A 19611-nucleotide genomic window follows, 5' to 3' on the forward strand; every position below is an offset into this window, starting at 1 on the left:
TCTAGAAAACTTAAATAAGGGACCAGGAAAAAGAATAACTATAAGAAAGAAAATATCAAAATCAACAAGCAACTATGAACCAGAGACACTCTATGGGGGCTGGGGGGGTGGGGAAAGGAGGGCTTGGGGTCAAAATATGGGGGTTGTAATCGTATGGGGAATATAAAATAAAATTTAAATAAAATAAAAAAAGAAACAACCCCAAATTATAAAACATATGAGCACAGAAATAAAAGATTATGCCTTTCAAAAAATAAATAAATAAAAATAAATCTAAATCTCCTAGAGTAAGATTAATGAGAATCAATGAATGGAATTAAATTTGTTTTCAATGGAACAGATAGCTTTTACAAGAACATGCAAAATATGCAATGTGTGCTATCTGCAATCTAAAACTCACAGCCTGGACACCACACTTGGATGCAACTTGAGATAAAGATTATGACTAAATGACCTTCATGAATCAATATCCACAATTCCTACCAATGAATAATGAAGACTTAAATTTGCGTAACACTGGTTATTTTTTAGATTTTATCATCTCTATTAAGGACTCAGTCAAACAAGAAAAAGGGCGGTGCATGTCATGCTCTGTTTTTCTTTGACAGATAAATTGCTTGTGGATATAAAGATTCCTCTGGCATGTATCTGTTTGCCAAAGACCCCCATCGTTGAACAAAAACATTGTCTAATGTACAGACTCTCATAATTATTTCATTTCTTAATTCTTATTTTTACGAATGGAAAGGACTGAGGGAGGCTTGTTATGAAGACACAAGATCATTGCTTGTCTCTCATGGAGAAGTGGTAACAGTGAGACCCATGTGAATGTTTACATACAACTCACAGGCATTCCTTGAATGGACAGACCACTTGGTCCTTGGGGCCCGGGGGGACCCTGAGGTCCAGGAGGACCTACTGATCCTCGAGGGCCATCTGGTCCCTGGAAAGAAAGAAAAGGAAAGTTAGACCCTCTGGTCGCCAGAAGATATTTCTGCTTAGGGTGTATACAATTTATTTCCTTAAATAAAATTTTCTAAGACATGAAACACTTACGGAATAATAAGATGTGATGCCTGGATGATTCACATCCCAGGCAAAATGTCATCAATAAAACAAAAGAGTAAACACAGAGAGTTGCTACAACTTTAATTTTTGCTTCCATAAACAAGAAGCTGTGCCAATTATGAGTAACCAGACCCCCCACACTCCATAACAAACCCAAAAGACGTAAGTGGTTCAAGACCACCCTCTTGGTGGGGGGAGATTCAACCCTCCCAGGTGAATTATATCCTCTCCATCTTCACCACTGCCAACGACCTGCTTGAGGGGCACTCCTCTGCATTTTTTTAAAGATTTAGTTATTTATGCATACAAGAGCTGGGGTACAGGCCAGAGATGGGAAAAGGTGAGAGGATTCACCAGAGACAGAGTGGGGAACAGAACAGGCAGATTGAATGAAATGCACTGCTGAGGGGAGCAGCAGGCGAGTCAGAAGAGGTCTGCTGCTCCATGTGGGTCAGCTCCCTGGCCGGAAATCGAACTCATGCTGCAGTGGCTGCAGATAGCTTCATATATGTTGTGTCTCAACCCCTTACGCCACCAGGGAGGCCCTCCTCTGCATTTATTAAGGACTTTGCACCAACACTCTCTTTTCTTCCTCACCTTGATCTTCCATCCCCCGTTCCTCTTCAGTTTTACTGAATGATCTGCCATTGGCTCACCGTTATTTGATATCACTTCATCTCAGGATCAGGCATTCCTTTCTCTTTAGCAACTCTTACTTCTATAGTTTGAACCTTATTGTGGCCCAGCTAAAACAATACCACCTCTATGATCTTAGAGCCAAAAAACCTATTTATTTTCAACCTCTTTTCCTTTCCCTTCTCTTGATCTGGGGTATGGTATCCTCCAGCAAATTCTCAAATACCTGACTGCAGTCAAGAGTATGATATGATCCAGCATAACATTAGAGAAATACATCTGGGGGCAGATGTGAAGAATCAATGAGAAAACTAACATACTGGAGCTAGGAGACCAGTAAGAAGATTTGTCCAAAGCTGGACAAAAGGTGGTGAAGCCTGAATTCAATTTGTACCTAGCCTTCTGCCACTCCTTAAGGAGCCTTCGTGAAAAGATTAAAAATGTGTGGTGGCCTCCCCAGTGGTGCAGTGGTTGAGCACTGGGTTGTGAGGCTGCCCGCAGCCTCTGCAACACCGGTTCGGTCCCTGGCTGCCAGGTGAGGGTCCCACATGGCACGCAGACCTCTCCTGCAGCCCCTGCTCCCCTCAGCAGTGTATTTCGTCAGTCTGCCTGTTCTGCTCTTTGCTCTGCCTCTGGTGAACTCTCTCACCCTCCCGCGCTTCTGACTGTACCCAGTGCTTGCATAAATAAATAAATAAATCTTTAAAAAAAAAGATTAAAAATGTGTGCTTTGATACAGCTTGGCACAGCATGGCGCTCTTGGTTGGTGCCTGTGCACAGTGGACAACCTGAACCACCACACTTGCTGCCTTGGGCAATGAGAATAGAAAACAGAGCTATGAGCTTGAATAGACATAGTGGAGAGGGAGAAGAAAGAATCTAAAACCTGAGAAATTACCTGGCTGGGACTGTGGCCTAATTGTAATTCAGTTGCTACCCCTCCCCAAAGAGACATCTACATCTTTGATGTAGATAGAGCAAGAGAGGAATGTTCTAGAATGAACTACCTTGGACACTAAACCACTCAGAACAGTGACTATTCCTGACCCAGAATATTTTCTGTTTGATGAAAAAGCAGAAAACTTCAAGAAAAAGAAAAAAATATATAGCTATAAGTTTCCTAGAATATAAAGTGCTTTTAAGATTGCAACAGGTAAATAGTAGTCAGTCCCCAAATTCTACTATAGCTGGTTATGAGAGGGAGGGCAAGAGACAGGGAGAGAAAGAGAGAGAGAGAGAGAGAGAGAGAGAGAGGAGAGAGGTCATTTCCACATTACCTTTGGGCCCTGTTCGCCTCGCTGGCCCTTGGGTCCTCGGAGCCCTGGACCACCCTGGTAAACAGATGTTCAGTATTAGCACAAAGGCAAATCATAAAGCAGTATATTTCACCCATTTTCTTTATGATTGCCGATTATGTAATTTCTATTTGTATAAAAGCCAATGCACTGTGTAATGGTATATGTTCCTCGTGATTCTTACCTGGAAATTTGCCACCCAAGCCCAAACCTCCCTACTGATGAATTCATTGTTTTAGAAAACTTGCTATGCCCAATCTTTTTAAACTGAAAAAAAAGTTAAGGATTTTTAAATTTAGCGTATGAGTACTGTTACTAATGAATACAAGTAACAAAATACACCATTAATCTAAATTTGTATATGTTTTATACCTTAACACTGAGATTTAATTATTCGATTAAGTTGCAAAAAGCATATGAAAGTACTAATAATTTAATTTTCTTCATTTAGAGGTAAGTTAGTATTTCAGTAACTTGTTATTTGCATTTTCCCTCAAGATTTTTTGACATATTACTGCTCTATCTGAACTATTATTTACTAGCATTTTTCTTTATGTAGATGCATATGAACAGACATAATAATACATATGTGTGCATATGTATTCTTTGCAAATATATTCTCTGCATCTTTGTGTGTATATCTACTCTGAATACTTTCTAAGTGACTCATGTTTCACTTAAATAAAACTACTTTTTTTAATAATAAATCTGCTTTAAAGCAATTAGTATAGCATTACAGAAGATGAAAACATGTATTACTGAGAATAGAAGTTACCCCAAAATTATACTATAAATAATGTGATTAAATTGAGCTAGATTTTTGTCTCTATTAAAGTCTATGAGCCCCAGGCTTGTTCTATGTTAAAAGGGGTGATGAATAAGTATTAGAAGAGACACATGGGGACCAAATTCAGACTACCTCTTTTAGCTGAGTAGAAGAATTAAAAGATCATTGAGATCACAGTAACAATCTCACTCTGTAATTCCAGCCTGCTTCGGGCCATGTCTATGAAGACTGAGAACCATTTTGTGTTCCATCCAAAAACACATATCATTGGGAAAAGACTGGATCAGGCCCCCTTCCAGACCTCTGCTTTGCTTAACCACTTATACTCATTCCCTTTCCCAATCTCAGTTGGTTGCTTATCTCCCAGACTTTTAAAATGCAATTATAAGATTGCATTTTATGTACACATATGTATACTTACATGTATGTATATTTCCATCATGCTTTTTATCTAGTTCTAAGTTCTTAAATGTCATATGTTTAAGAGAGTTATCCATAACATAATCATATCACTTATTCTTAATGAGTTGTATAGTTGTCTAAACCCTTCAATTTCTTCCATAATTGAAAATTGTGGGTTTTACAACAATTATTTTGTGCTTAAATAATACTACAATTAAAACCCCTAAGCACTAAGTTTAACATTTAAGCATCAACAAACTGAGTTATATATGAAATTTGATAGATATATAGACATATGATATATTGCTAATTTATTCATCTGCCTAGAGTTTAAGAAGGGCCCACTTTCTATAAATCTTTGTCAACGCTTGATATTGTCAAACTTCATGTTTTACCAGCCTGATTGGTAAAATGAATACCTTAGTCTTATTTTAATTTTCTTTTTTCTGAAAACTACCATGATTGAACATCTTTTCATAATGCATGTTCTTCTTCTTCAATGTGCAGAAATTCTGCATATATTTGGATATTATACCTTTAGCTGTTATACATGATGCAAATATTTCCCTCTCTTCTGCCCCCCATATGGCAGGCACTACTGATTGGCTATCAAAGAATCTTTCCTGATTCTTTCCTCCATTTAATTCCTCCTACTACTAAGGCTAAAAAAAATAACAGGTTTGCTTTCTAGTCTCCTTCGTAACCAGGAAAGGGCTTATTAACCAGTTTGTACCACTTTTATCAAAAAGCAATAAGCCTGAGGAAAGCAAATTGGAAGCTGCATGGGCTTGGGGCCTTCAAGAGGCTGTTGAGCAGCCTGTTTTCTATCTCCAGACAATGAATGTTCCAGTGGTTTTCACCATTGATATCAAGTTGTCTATTTTTTGCAACAAGCCCAACGCATCCCAACTGACATACCCAGTTTGACATAACTCTAATTTTGTTTGTACATCTTAAATAATTGGTTTTTAACTGAAAGGTTTGATTAAATGTGACTATTTGGCTAACAAATATCCATGCCCGAGGCACTGTGTCTAAAAGCCAGGGGTCATTTTCTACTTTAATTTATATTCTACCTTATCCCTAACCCTCCATCTTATGCACATGGCAAGAATTCAACAAATTTTTTTAAATTCTTTCAAAAAATTAATTCACTTTTTGCCCTCATAACAAGAATTCAACAGATTTTTCTGGATGTCAACATCCATCCTATTAGTAAGAAAGGGTTAGTCTAGGCTAAAGAGATACCTTCTTTCATTCATGCCTTCCTGCAGCTCTTTCAGAGTTTTACTGGTACAACTTATTACTGTGCAAGTTCTTGAATGAGAAAATAATGACAGCAATGATAAATTAAGACAGGATTTATTACATATTGTTTGGGATGCTATTTCTTAAATAATTATACTTCAAGTATTTGGAAATTTCAACAGTTTCCCTCCTAGTTAACATCTTATTTCTCTCCAAGTTAGAACTCAACCTTTGTCTTTCCCTTCTCTGTTGCTTCTTTCATACTATGAAGTTGACTTGTAGGTCCTCTGTGTATATTTCACAACTTGTTCCAGCAGTATTACAAATGAAGACAATTTGAAAACCCTCCAGATAAAAAAGCTTATTAATGTTATGCAAATTAAAAATAAACATCACTGTAATTAAGAACTGAATCCTTAAGTACAAAGGAATGAAGAAAGCATGTGGACTGAGTCTGCCCTGGAGGAGAGAGGGAAAGAGAGTTGGGGCTTGCTGCATAACTCTTGTCTTAGAGCCCACCCAAGGCAAAGAAATGTGAACTTGGGTCTATGACTGGTGGGGGGTAGAAGAGAAAACATTCTTAGGAAATATTCAGAGGAATCTGACAGATTGCAAGTTCCCTGTGAGCAATGAGCTAGCGAGGGGAAAAGCCCAGTAGCAGGTGGAGGAACCAAGATGTTTCATTTTAGCTTTGGAGGAATAGATGTCCCTGCTAAGAAATATGGCCTGGAAGCTGATTCCCAGTCTAAGGACCAGAATTCACACCATCTGTGAGGATCACACAAAGGTTTTGATTTGCATTTTCCTGATTACATGTGATGTTGGATATTTTTTTTCATATGCCTGTTGGCCATTAACCCAAAGGCAAACTTTTAACAAGGTATTTGGTTGGTTGTTTACTCAGAAGATTGGCAAAAGCAAGCAGATATTCATTGGAAGAACATAGTTCATCCACAGTTTCACTGTGTATAAACCCAAAATACACACCCCAGATAAGACATGCATGCAGAATCAAGACGACATGAGTAAAATCAGCAGAAAAACAAATGGCACATTCAGCACCCCACCCCCACTTTTCTAAAAGTGTTAAAAAAGAGAATATGCCAATGACCAGAATACTTGAAAAGGAACTGAATATAACTTCTAGATATGCTAAATATAAATATCAAAATCAGAAACACAACAGACAGCTTAAATAGCGTATTAAAACAGAGAACAATGGAGATTAAATAGGCAAGACTCACTGGTGGGCCTGCCGGTCCCAGAGGCCCTTTGCTGGCCTCAGAACAGGAGCAGGAATGTGGAAGCTCTGGGCAGGTCTCCTCATTTCTCTGGGAGAAAAAACAATAACATAACAGTTCATAAGATAGTTTAAAGACATAAAGAAAATGATTTTATTTAATATAGTAAAAGCCCCTTTAAGTGAACATTAGTCTAGAAAGGCAGAGAGTATTCTCTCTTGACCGTAAAATCTTTCCTTTAAGGAAAAATGAACAGGTATTTAGTGAATCATTGATAATTATCATCATCCAAGGATGCTAATAAAACTGCTTGGGGTCCAGGGAAAGAAAGAAAATCAGAAATGGGTGCAAAAATATCCTGGATTATTCTATCAAAACAATTGTGACTATACTCAAACAAAGAAACATAATAAAATAATACATCATATAAATTACTGCACACATTAACCATCATATAAATTACTGCACACATCCTTGGAGTGATAATAAGAAAAACATCCCAGCATCAATCTGAAGCTTTGGGATAGGAAGTCAAGTTTTCTTTTCTTGGCAATGTCTGTTGCTATGTGATATTACCAGACAGATGAATTTCAAGCTTAACATATCTGAATGAATTACTGAAGAGCAGAGAACGACAGAACACCTGCTGACAGCTACTGAACAACTTGCAAATATCCCACTGGGAGCTGTAGCCAAAAAGAAGTCTTTACTGTGATAAAAAATTGTAGAAATCCCCAGGGTTCATCAGAACCTTGGATGGAGAGAATAGGATAAGACTAGAGAAATGTAAAGTTAGAGCTAAATATAGCAGAGATGTTAAATCACCAAGTTGAAAATAACCATCATCATTGAAATATTCACAACAGAAATTCCAAAAAAATTCAGGAAATGGCCTGTATATATTTGTCTTTAAATGTTGGGACAATAGTCACACATTTCAGCTTGGAAACTTCCCCTGCAAACACATACTGCCTGATACCTGACCAGCTAGAATAAAAGTATCCTCAAAGATCTCCCAAACAAGGCTGACAGCAGCCCCTCTGTGACCAGAGACTTTGCAGTGGTTTGCTGATTGCTGTTGACCTGTCTCCATCCACAACTTCCTACCATAGAATTTACACTTATCCCACAATAAGCTTTAAAAGAAAGCTTCTGAGAACAACTGGGTCCTTCTAGGAGAATTGGTGATCACATATTGCTTAATCCACCACAGCATTCTGAGGGTTTCCCCTTCCAATGTCCAATCATCCGTGTCTGTGATTTAATTCCTCACCAGTTCAATGGAAACCAATTTGGACGAAAAATGAGTAAGTTACTTGCTTCTCAAACATAGTCATATACTTATGATTGTTATGTGGATCTGGTGTAAGGAAGGCCTAAAAAAGGCAAATCTCTTAGACTTTAGGAACGCTTCTTTCTCCATGCCCATTATCCAAGTTTCATTATTAACACATAACTTCTATCCAATCATGTCATCCATTTCAGTTCACTGGCCTTAAGGATTCTAAGATATTGAATCTTCTTTTTTTGTAAATATGTATATGCCCTCATGAATTATACTTGGGGTTACTGATGAGAACAGCCTGGTTTTCTAGTAGTGTAGCATAGATTATGACTACAATTCCAAAATTGTGTGCCAAGATGCCCTGGGACTCTATAGCAAACACACAGGGAACTTGGTGAATGTTTAAAAAAAATCAAGTGAAACAATATTCAGCACCCAAAAGACATCGTGTTAACAATCAACTCAAGGTAGTGCATAATTTCCACATTCAATTTTGAAACACCTTTTAAAAATGATGTCATGTTTTTGCAAATCTGGTTCATCAGTAGTTAATATGATGAAAACAAGCACCATGGGAACAATCAATATGGGGGAAAAAAGCAAGGGTGGCAACATCTAGTGAGATTCCAATATGAGACACTGTACCTTTCTAGGCACAAACACCCCACTGGTAATTGTGGTTCTTTAAGAATAAAGGTAAGACATCATTTGTTGATTTATGTGTACGATCTTTTCATATGGCTACTAAGTTGTTAGGACACAAACATCTATTAAGATGTGTAGACCTAATTACATCATAAATGGAAATGTTAGGTGTTTCTTTTGACTCAGGCAATGTTATGAAAAAAAAAAAAAAGTCACTGAGATGCTAAAGGTTTCATGAACCATAAAAGTGGGGAACCTCTGGGCCATGTGTAAACGGCTCCCCCTGGAATTTTGCGATTCCCACAACATACTCAGTGTGTCCCACTGATTCACACATGCCTCCTTCTTAAAATCTTTCTCATTTTTATTAGCACTATTTATAATAAAAGTGTTGAGAAATAGCATTTCATTTTTGGAGGAAATTGTAACTCTAAAAAGTTTCAATCTGTAATAACTAAATAATGAAAGAAAAATTCTTACCAGGCCTGGAAGCTCACAGCATTTGTCTCTATTGGACCATGATGTGGAACAAACAATATCAAACATCTGAAGCTGAAACTGCAATACAGAAAGAAAATTATCATTTAATGAAGAACATATAGATCCTTTGTGTTTATAATTATAGCCATTCCATATTCCACAAAACACCAATCCATTTACAAGTTAACATTACTGTAAATAATGAGTTTTGTTTCTCATGTACACAGTGATAGAAGAAGAATGTGTCTAGTTTTATTCCACCTACTCTCCACAACACCCCGAGAGTCTGTCCCTATGAGTGTTCCTTATTTATCACAAACTGCCCCTTCCCTTCTGGAGTAAGGAGCAAAGGCAGTGCCTCTGTTGAAGCTTTTCCTGTACTATCCATCACAGTTCTCTGTTAGCTCACACACTCCATCTGGGTCTTATAAAAGCACATCTCTTGCCAAACAATACCATGATGTATATTTCTTCCTCCTCTAACTGTGAGCTCTGTGCTTCCTATCACAGTATATGACATGTAGCAGGTCTTCATGGAGGTTTTTCTGAATTAATTCTGAATTCTGTTATATATGCGTATACTCAGCACATTTTTCTTTAGCTTATCATGCAAGCCAAGTATTATGTAGACCATTAGGATATGAACAAGAAAAGGCATGAAACCACAGTCCTGCCCACAAAGAACTACAGAGACGGAGAGACAGGCACTTAAATGCTGTTTACAATATAAATGCCATGACAGATGCTCATATGGTATCCTGATGGCCTGTGCTAGTTGTATTTTCATGTATGTCATTGATCACATCCTAAATATTTAAGCAGTCTTGTTCTACTCATGTTTGTTGGCAAAAACACTATATATATTTTGAAATAAACAGAAAAATCATTATATTATCATTAAGGAATAACACTAGCTCCATGAGCTAATCATCTTTAATATCATTATTTTCAAATATTAAAAGTCTCATCAATTACAGAATGGGGAGAAGAATGAGGTACTTTTCACTTTAAATCTGCAACCTCCTTTTGGCAAATGGTATTTTCAGCAAGAGCTAGAAAATGTATACCTTTTGTGTCCTCAAGGAATACAACCCATCCCTGATCAGGGTCCTCTTGAGGAAAATGAGAACACATAGGTAGATAGTGCTACTGAAGTCTGTGACTAGCAATGCATGCAATATCTCCAAGATGCACATCCTATCCAGCAGTAAAGAGAATGCCAGCGGCCTTCTCTTCTTGTATCCAAGAACAACTATGGCTTGCTGAAAACATCCTTCCCCAAGTGGGTTTTTGCCAGATTAATAAAATAACTCTTAAATGTTGAAGGCAGATATATGAACCAAAGCATCATTATTTTTTCATATCTATAAAAACTACTGTGTTTGAAGATTAGAAAAATTCCCAATTTTTTCTTCTTCCTATGGGCTGAAGAACAACATCATGACCATTAGAAAATTAAGTTTTTAAAATTAAAACATTTTTAAAAGAATAGGGCTTTTGATTTTCATGCAACAAGAGCAACACAAACATGTCAATCAAGAAGCATAAGAATCAGGAAGCTATGGCGTTAGGTTGTCTGGATATAATCATTGCATCCTAAGTCATTTTGAACAATTTTTTAATGCATTGGAGTCTCCCATTTCCTCATCTGTAAAATAATGGTGGTAGATATTTATCAGTATAATAATAGTAGGTGTAGCAATAAAATAAGTTAACAGGAACATGTTTAGAACAAGAATATTTGGATCATAGCTATTATCAAATATGGGATTATTTTAATGCAACACACACACTCTTTTATAATTGAATTCTAGAAGGTGCATCAGTATATAATAATACAGAGGCCAAAAAAGGAGAATCAAAAAGAAAGTGATACAGTATTGAGGGGAAATAGAATAACAGTGTTATACAACAATCATCCCTTGAATGTTTTGATTGAGAAAAATCATAGCAAGTACCAACAGTTGGTACTTGCAGAAGCAACCAACACGTTGCTGAAAACCTACTATATGCCCAGCACTAACCTAAGGACTTTGCCTTTATCACTCAATTCTCAGATCACTATAATGAGTTATGATAAAGGCAATGTCAGCTCCACTCTGTAGATTAGGATCTGGGATGAAAGAGCCTTAGTAATTTAAGCACATGTTGAAAGCTGAGCTCTGGTTGGGGTTGGGACAACACACCTCATTTTCTTGTTCATTTTGCAGCAAAGAGAACTTTGATCTAATGTTGAAAATGCAGTTATCCCTGCCTAACTTGACAATGTCATTTGTCTGGGGACATTTATTAAATGGGTCCCATTATGACAGCAGGAGATAGATTCCATGAAATCTGTAAGTCATTCATCCATTAAGAAACTTTCCATTTCTGAATAGAGCCCTCAGTGTAAAGACATTTTAGTGAATGGAAAGATTTATTTAAAGCAAAGGCCTTTTCACTAGCCCCAGTATGCACTAGGCTTTCTTGAAGTTTTTCAAATAAACATTCACCACCCAATCGCCTATAAAGGTAAGTCTACGTGCAAACATTTGGCTGAACTTTTGCCCTATTGAGTTAATGGGATTCTTATGAGTTCGTTTTATTTATTCAAAGGATTGAAATCCTACTAAGTGCTGAAGTGAAAACTATCATTTGAAGAATGCTCGTGGGCTGCCTTTTTTCCCCTTCAAGTTAGATGAAGTCAGCAGCCTTTTTTTATGAGCACAACAAATTTATTCACAATTGTTTTGCATTTATAATAGTTTACATTCTTCAGCTTTTATTTGAGGGTTTCTTTTCCAAGGCACATTTCTAGAGATTGATTAAAAACTCTCTGGTTTTTATTCCAAAAGCAATGACACACATATTTATACAAATTATGTAGGGAACAGTATTGAGATAATATGTTGAAAGATTTGATATTGGAGTGCCTGAAAATGCAAGATATTATAGGTGACAATAAAGCACAGTTCTAGCAATTGATACAAGAGGCGGTCCTTCTAACTTTTGTAACTTTATTTTTCGTTCCTGACTGAATATTATAAAAAAGTATATCTGTGCAAAAAAGGAAAAGGAGGGTGCCCAACATCCTACTTTCACTTTTTATACTCTCTTTCAAGGGATTACTTAACCAATTACAAATGCTAATTTTTCATTACTGGACATTTTTGTCTGGGTGTAGCACAAAAGGCAAGTCATTTGGGGTCAAATGTTAGGATGAAAATAAGATGACTTCCCAGCAGTTGAGTCACTATGATGTGTGAATGGAAATTAACATGTATCCCAGGCCCTACTTTTCTACTCAGTACCAGATTTTATGCTCTGACTTTTTCTGGCATAACATAATTAAGCTTGTCATTTTAGGTCAACCTGAACGTATATACAAATAATTGCAAAGACCTAAACCATCTTCTGCTCTTAACTTGGTGTTTAAATTCCATTGACTCCATCTCAAAATAAGATTTATTAAACATTTACTATTTATCTGCTACTGAACACGTGTTTTCAATTCACTGAATCTAAGAAAAACCATGGCACTAATTCAAGTAAGAAAGGAAAATTAGCAGCAGTTGTTGATAATAATTAGAATAGTTAGGGGCAGATACACTTTGATGGGGAGGACATTCTGATCACATTTACTTTTTAAATCATAAATTAGGGCCTCCCCTGGTGGCGCAGCGGTTGAGAGCTGGGCTGAGAAGCTGCCCGCAGCCTCTGCAGCGCCGGTTCGATCCCTGGCACACTGGCGAGGACCCACATGGCGCGCAGACCTCTCCTGCCACACCCGCTGCTTCCCTCAGCAGTGTACTTCGGTCCTTCTGCCTGTTCTTCTCCCTGCTCTGGCTCTGGTGAATTCTCTCACCCTCCCGCGCTTCTGACTGTACCCATTGCTTGTATAAATAAATAAATCTTAATAAATAAATAAATCATAAATTAAATAATGGTGAGTCTCTGAACTTTTCAGTTAACAGATAGGCATATGGTCACTAAAACCAGACTCCTTCCTCCGTCTTAAGATTTACAATCATCAGTCTCACCCCCTCCAAGAAAGCACTAGAATGAAAGCAAATCAGACATAGTCCCATGGGGGGGTGGATCTCAGGGGTACAGCATTTGACCATAGATGGATACATTCTCATGTCTTACTGCCCCCACTTTTTGAAAAGGGATCCCTCCATAACTTCTTTAAACTTCAGCTTCTGGATCTATCAAATAGGAATAGTATTAGTATCTCTTCATAAGGTTAGGAGAGGATAAAATGAGATAATCTCAGAAAAGTACACATAGCCTAGTCCACAGTTGACATGCATTTAATATTGGCTATCTTGCTCATTTAAAGTTTTAAGAGACATAATCCATGTGCAAACACAGTCATTTTCTCATTTAAAAACCTGCATTTCTGTAGGATCACTGACTACTCTTATTTCTACATAAAATCTTTGAGTCAGTGAATAAAATAATAAGCAACTCCAATTTATATTTTTCTTTATTTACATAGTAGAGGGGTAAGCAGATGTCAATTGAATAATTCTAGAAGTGTTAGACTTGAAAAGATGAAAAAATACATTAAGAAACATGCTGTTAGTATAGAAGCTCAAAATCTTTCTATAGCAATCTCTGACAGGCAACATCTACTAATTTCAATAGGTATCAGAAACAATAGAAGAAACATTTATCTTAGCCTAGGAATCAAGTCATCCTTGAGTCCTTCATTTTGGACAATAGAAGACAGTGACTCTGGCATTTCTGAGTTAGATACAAGAAACTTCTTAGGAGAAAAAAAGATTGGAAAGCAGAAGCACAGTTGGTTAAGTTTCCTACCACATGTGTTTTGATGGCCAAGTTAAGTTTGCTTATTAGTTTAGTCCCGCTAGGGACTATTCCTGCCTAGAAAAATCTAGCATTGCTCCACACATGTTGTTTTTGTTACCAATGTAATTTCAGCGCAGTAGTTACTATATCCGTAAATTCATTAATCTCTCCTCTACTTAACTTTGGTTTAAAGAGGATATATTTTCTTTAAAGACTAAATCTTTAGCGTTTTCCATCATCATCTGACATTTTTTAATCACAGTTAAATTTCTGGGAAAACACTAGCCTATAAGCTACTAATCTCTCTTAAATGATAATTAATCCTCCTGAAATAACCCCACACTTGCACATTATACATTTCCTTTTGCAGGCTATTGGAGAACAGATGTATATCAAAATGTGTCAGCAATCTGTGATTTCTAAATTGGAAACTAAAAAGTGAGCATCTTTCTTGCCTTGTACTGAAACAAGTAGGCAATAAAATATTAACCAAAAAGTGAGTTTCCAATCATATTCTTAAGATCTAATCTAATATCCATTTCAACATAATCACATTCTTCAATAAGTGGGCAGATTGAAAATCCACTTAGCAATCCTTTGTAGACTTCTAGATTTTAACAAAAGTCATGACTTTTTTGACTGGGTTACAAAGAACTCTTTTGACTTATTGACTTCCATAAATTCCCCTTTGTCTACTACTTGTTGGAAGTTGCCACAGAGGGTAGTCTGTTTGATTGCCTTTCTTTCATGGCCAAAAGTAAAGATTTATAGCGGGTAGGTCTGAAACCCACAGGCACTTTTGCTTTCAGAAATAAATTTTTTATATTTCATTGTTCCTATATTTGGAGTACAATTACTACCTAGTGTGCAATTTGAAACACAATTACTGTAATTATAATTCTAAAATTCAAATTGTAACATATAAATTAATATTAGATGATATGATATTTATTACTGAACTGTTGTCACTGTCCCACAAGAAATAATCTAAACGGATAGCAAAATTTTTTTGAAAAAGATGCTGCAATTCAAAAAGACATGATTCTGTTAAATTTCTTTCATGCTTGTAGATTTACTCTGTTCATACACATTTGTTAAATACTGTGTGTATGGTAGAAGGAGTTAGTTGCAAATGAAGACCATAACACACTCTTCTTTTGAGGGATTTAAGCTCTGGTTAAAGTGGTAAATGTAAATATATGAAAAGATAAGAAAATAATACTTGATTACAAATAACCAACTGTTAAACAAGTACTAGAGGTTTGGAAAGGTGGGCTGGAAAAGATACTACTGACATCTTTCAATAATAATAACTGGCGGGCCTCCCTGGTGGTGCAAGGGGTTAAGTAGCGCACTATGAAGCAATTCGCAGCCTCTGCAGCACAAGTTGGATCCCCGGCCAGCCAGGGAGCAACCCACATGGCACAGCAGACCTCTCCTGTCTTGCCCACTGCTCCTCTCAGCAGTGTACTTCAGTCAGTCTGCCTGTTACTTCTGTTCCCTACTCTGTCTCTGGTGAATCCTCTCACCCCCCAATCTCTGGCCTGTACCCCAGTTCTTGTATGCATAAATAAATAAATCTTTAAAGGAAAAAAATAATAACTGGTCTACATTGAATGACTATTAAGTATCAGAGATTTTTGTGTTCATTATTTCTAAAATTTTATATAAATAACTATATATATATATATATATATGACTAAGTGCTTTGGGCCTAGAATCTCAAGCACATAGAATTGTTTGTTTTGCTTACAGTAGCAACATAGAATTGTTTGTTTTGCTTACAGTAACATCACTTATTAATCTAAGCATCCTGATGTACACCTTCATTTATCCATACATGATTTCTTAGTTTCCTAATTCTGAAGGCTTATAAATTCTTGGATGTGCCAATTTAAATGTGTCTCCCATGAAGCAATGGTGGTGTATTTCTATACACCACACATCAGGAGGAAATAACTCCTGAGTACCATGTAAACATTCATAAAAGTCTCTTACCATAACCGAAAACAAGAGAAACTTCCATGGTATGTATGTTGTGTCTTCAAACATCTCACCCATAGTCCCCCAAAGCAAAGCAGAGACAAAGATACTTTTTAAAATGCTGAAGTACTTGAAAGAGATTGCAAAGCTAAGTGTTAAATGAATTAGCACACATCCATCTAAGTGTGTGTCCCCTTTGTACCCAGAAATTTCACACCTATTTTTACCACAAAAAGAAAAGCTATGAAATAGAAAATTGTCCCAAAAGTAAGGCACTTCACTACTCTGAGCCTGTTTCCTGGTGTATGAGGTGAATGGGACATACTAGAAGAGTCAAATTAGAACTGTGTTCCCGGAAACTCCCTGAGGAATAATCAGCAGGTGGGCGCACCTGCTACTCTGTGTCTCTCTTCTTTGCCAATCAGCACAGGCCTATTTTCAAGTTATTTACTCACTGGACATGTATAAAATTTGATTTTGTACAAAACGATCTTCATTTTACGAAGATTTGGAGAACTAGCAAGGCTTTCCATAGAGCCGGCTGGTTTTACAGGTCTGTGAAAGCACAAGACAATAACAGTGACTTGCAATTACCTTGATTTTTCTCTTACATAGAAGAGACATGTAGAGGAGAATAGTTGCAATTGTTTAAAAGAATAAAAAAAACGCTTTGGGCTAATTGGTTCTAATTAGAGAATGACTCAAATTAGATAATGCTGCTAATTAATTGTGAATGCACAGTGTTAAAACAAAAGCTGTTTACACTCTCCTTTTTTGTGGGTAGTGAGTGAAGGGAATATGATTACTTTGGCAACTGGAAGTCTCCCAGTCTTGAATTCCATGGTGTACAATAAAAAATAAATGATCTTGGAATGATTTGTTATTGAAACAACTATTAATAAAGGGTAAACTCCATTAGCAGGAATAAAAATAAATTTTTATGACGCCCAAATCTAACCCAAATGAGATGCTTATGTCAATTTCTTAACAGTAATAATCACATATCTTGTACGGATTTGTATTTTTTATATAAATGACATCCATTTACAGTTTTCAATCTCATTAACACCATTCATGCCACAAACTGTACAATGAATAACTTTTACTTTTTGAATTTTAAATGCATTGAAAAAATAAACTAGCCTAACTCCTTGGAGATTATCCTTCTAATACAGCAGGAGCATATTTTGTCAAGAGGTTTGAATGTACAGGATTAGTTCCTTTAATGAGGCCATTATCTACATATCCATCCACCCATCCACCCATCCACCCATTCACCCATCCACCCATCCACCCATCCACCCATCCATCCATCCATTTAATATTATACCAACATTTCCTGCTGAAAAATAGGTATTTATATTTTAAAAAAAATTTTGTAACAATAACACAACTTCTTCACTTACTGGTGCAGAGTTTCCATTTGGTCCTCTTGATCTCACCATTCTCCCTAGGACTTCTACACCATCTGATGTGATATTAGCTGATGCATTTATTGCCTTCTCACCCACTTGCTTGCAGTCTATAACCACTTTGACCAAAGTCTTGCTGATAACAATATGTAGCTGGGTAAACGTAAAGATATTTCAGGAGTTAAGAAGCAGAAAGAAATACCAATAACCTTATATAATTGCATGACTCATCACAGAAAGTATGAAAGAGAACTGGATCTGTCTCTATGCATTGTGCTAGAGAAGAAATGTTCCACTTTTACCAATTCCATAATTGTCCTATATTGTCCATTCTATTTATATTTAATGATGCTTTTCTTTAAAAAGATTTTGAAAGAATTTATTTTTCAAAATCTCATCTTCCTGACTGGATCAAATGCATTGAAAACATAAACTAGCCTAACTCCTTGGAGATTCTCCTTCTAATATAGCAGGAGCATATTTTGGAATATTACTCAGCAATGGAATATTACTCAGCAATCAAAAAAGATAAACTCATGCAATTTTCAGCAACATGGATGGAGCTGGAAGGGATCATGCTCCACGAAATAAGCCAGAGAGAAAAAGAAAAATACCAGATGGTCTCACTCATAGCAGGGATTTAGAAAACCTAAATAAGGGACCAGAAAAAAGACTAATTATAATGAAGTAAAAATCAAAATCAGCAAGTAACTATAGAGACACACTACAGTGGGGGTTGGGGGGAGGAGAAGAGGGATTAGGGTCAGAATAAGGGGGGTGGGAATTGTGTGGGGAATATAACCAAAATGAAAATGCATACATTATGCAAAAATGAAAAATGATGTAAGAATTATATAAAATAAAATAAGAGCAGTAACATTTTGAAATCACAGGATTGCTGTGCTAGTTATGCTTTTTCTAGAAGCAAAATAAAATAGATGTGAAAATATTTTAATAATAAATTATGCTGGATGATTTACGAGAAAAATATCTAAGGTACCATCACACTTTGACAATTTTATATAACAGAAGATAAGAAAAGAAAGTATAGAATCTGAAGGGAAGGAGGAAGGCTTTCTGATGAACTCCAAAGGAAAGAAACCCTTAGCCTAAAGCATGGTATAGTAGTCTCGAACTGGAATTGCTATCATGTGGAAACCCATAGTAATATAGTCAGTTTACACATTCTTTGTTTAAAAAAAAAAAACTGTGTTATCATGCAGGGGATAGTCAAAGAGAAATATATTCTAGATGAACTATTCTAGATAACCACATGCAAGTAAATTCTGCAGGGAAATTTCAGTGCTCATATTGCATTTCAATTTGTGCTGATATTTGGCTCATGAGCATTGGTTATTTGTGGCAGAGCTACCTGTTTAATGAGCTAATGTAGAATTAATAGGCAAATAATGATTTCATATCAAGTGAAAGCCAAAAGACATTATAAATAGCTTCCAAAGGGACGGTAGCATAGCAATGGAAAGAGAAAAATTATTGAACAATGCGAATCCTGCTTAGGGGAGTGAAAGTAGTGGGTACTGAATTTGCATTGTAAGCAGAGGTTGAAGGTCAACTTTCATATTAAATTAGTACAAGTTTTAATTTTACTGGCTTTATTCAATCTTTACATTGGTTTCATTATTTCATAGGAACTAATCGTAGAACTAAAAACATAAGGAATAGACCAATTTTTGTTTAATATTTTACTTAAATGACATCACGATGATAGAAATAACTTAAGTCAACAATGGAGGCTCTTAAGAATTCTTTTTCCTGCAAAAAGAAGTTAACCATTACCCCGCTGGGGAACCATGGCTGAGCCCTACATTACTTTCTTCAAATTGACATCTCTTTTATGATCATATAGAAGGGTATAATTTTACTTTTGTGTGTTTTTGAGTCTTGGAATATTTTTCATTATTATAAATTATAGAAATTTTCATGTTCAGTACCAGACAACCTAGAATGCAATATTCATGCTTTAAGAACAGTTAACTTGTGAGAACATTCAAGTTTTACTTTAAAGAACAACTTTGCTTTACAAAAGCAGACATTGAAAGTTTTCAAAAATATTTTTCTTCTTTGACTTCATTTAAGAATCCATTTATAAAATTATTAACTTTTTTAGGCCACACTTCATACCCAAAGTGTAAAAACTAAAGCCAACTTCAAATCAATGAGAAATAAAGATTATTTACTCAATTATAATAAGGTCTATGAACAAATCAAATTTGATCTCTGCAAATTGAATATGCACCAAGATTTTCCATTAATAGAGCTATAAATAAAGTAGTTTGTTGCATGACAAATGCTTTCTTTTTTGTTTGTTTGGGTA

General features: G+C 36.1%; 1 protein-coding gene across 3 annotated transcripts in view; it reads right to left on the reverse strand.

The window, feature by feature from the left end:
• COL14A1 (collagen type XIV alpha 1 chain) overlaps positions 1 to 19611 on the reverse strand; it is a 161158-nt gene that overhangs the window by 49039 nt on the left and 92508 nt on the right. For all 3 annotated transcript variants that reach the window (XM_037502239.2, XM_054692006.1, XM_054692008.1), the window contains exons 34-38: positions 17271 to 17429; positions 9088 to 9165; positions 6681 to 6767; positions 2982 to 3035; positions 848 to 943 (exon numbers count right to left, since the gene is read on the reverse strand). In XM_037502239.2, the coding sequence (XP_037358136.1) occupies positions 848 to 943; positions 2982 to 3035; positions 6681 to 6767; positions 9088 to 9165; positions 17271 to 17429 (474 nt within the window). The remainder of the gene's footprint in view (positions 1 to 847; positions 944 to 2981; positions 3036 to 6680; positions 6768 to 9087; positions 9166 to 17270; positions 17430 to 19611) is intronic.

Source organism: Talpa occidentalis, unplaced genomic scaffold (assembly GCF_014898055.3).
Source record: "Talpa occidentalis isolate TD23 unplaced genomic scaffold, MPIMG_talOcc4v2.1, whole genome shotgun sequence".
Classification (NCBI taxonomy): Eukaryota; Metazoa; Chordata; class Mammalia; order Eulipotyphla; family Talpidae; genus Talpa; species Talpa occidentalis.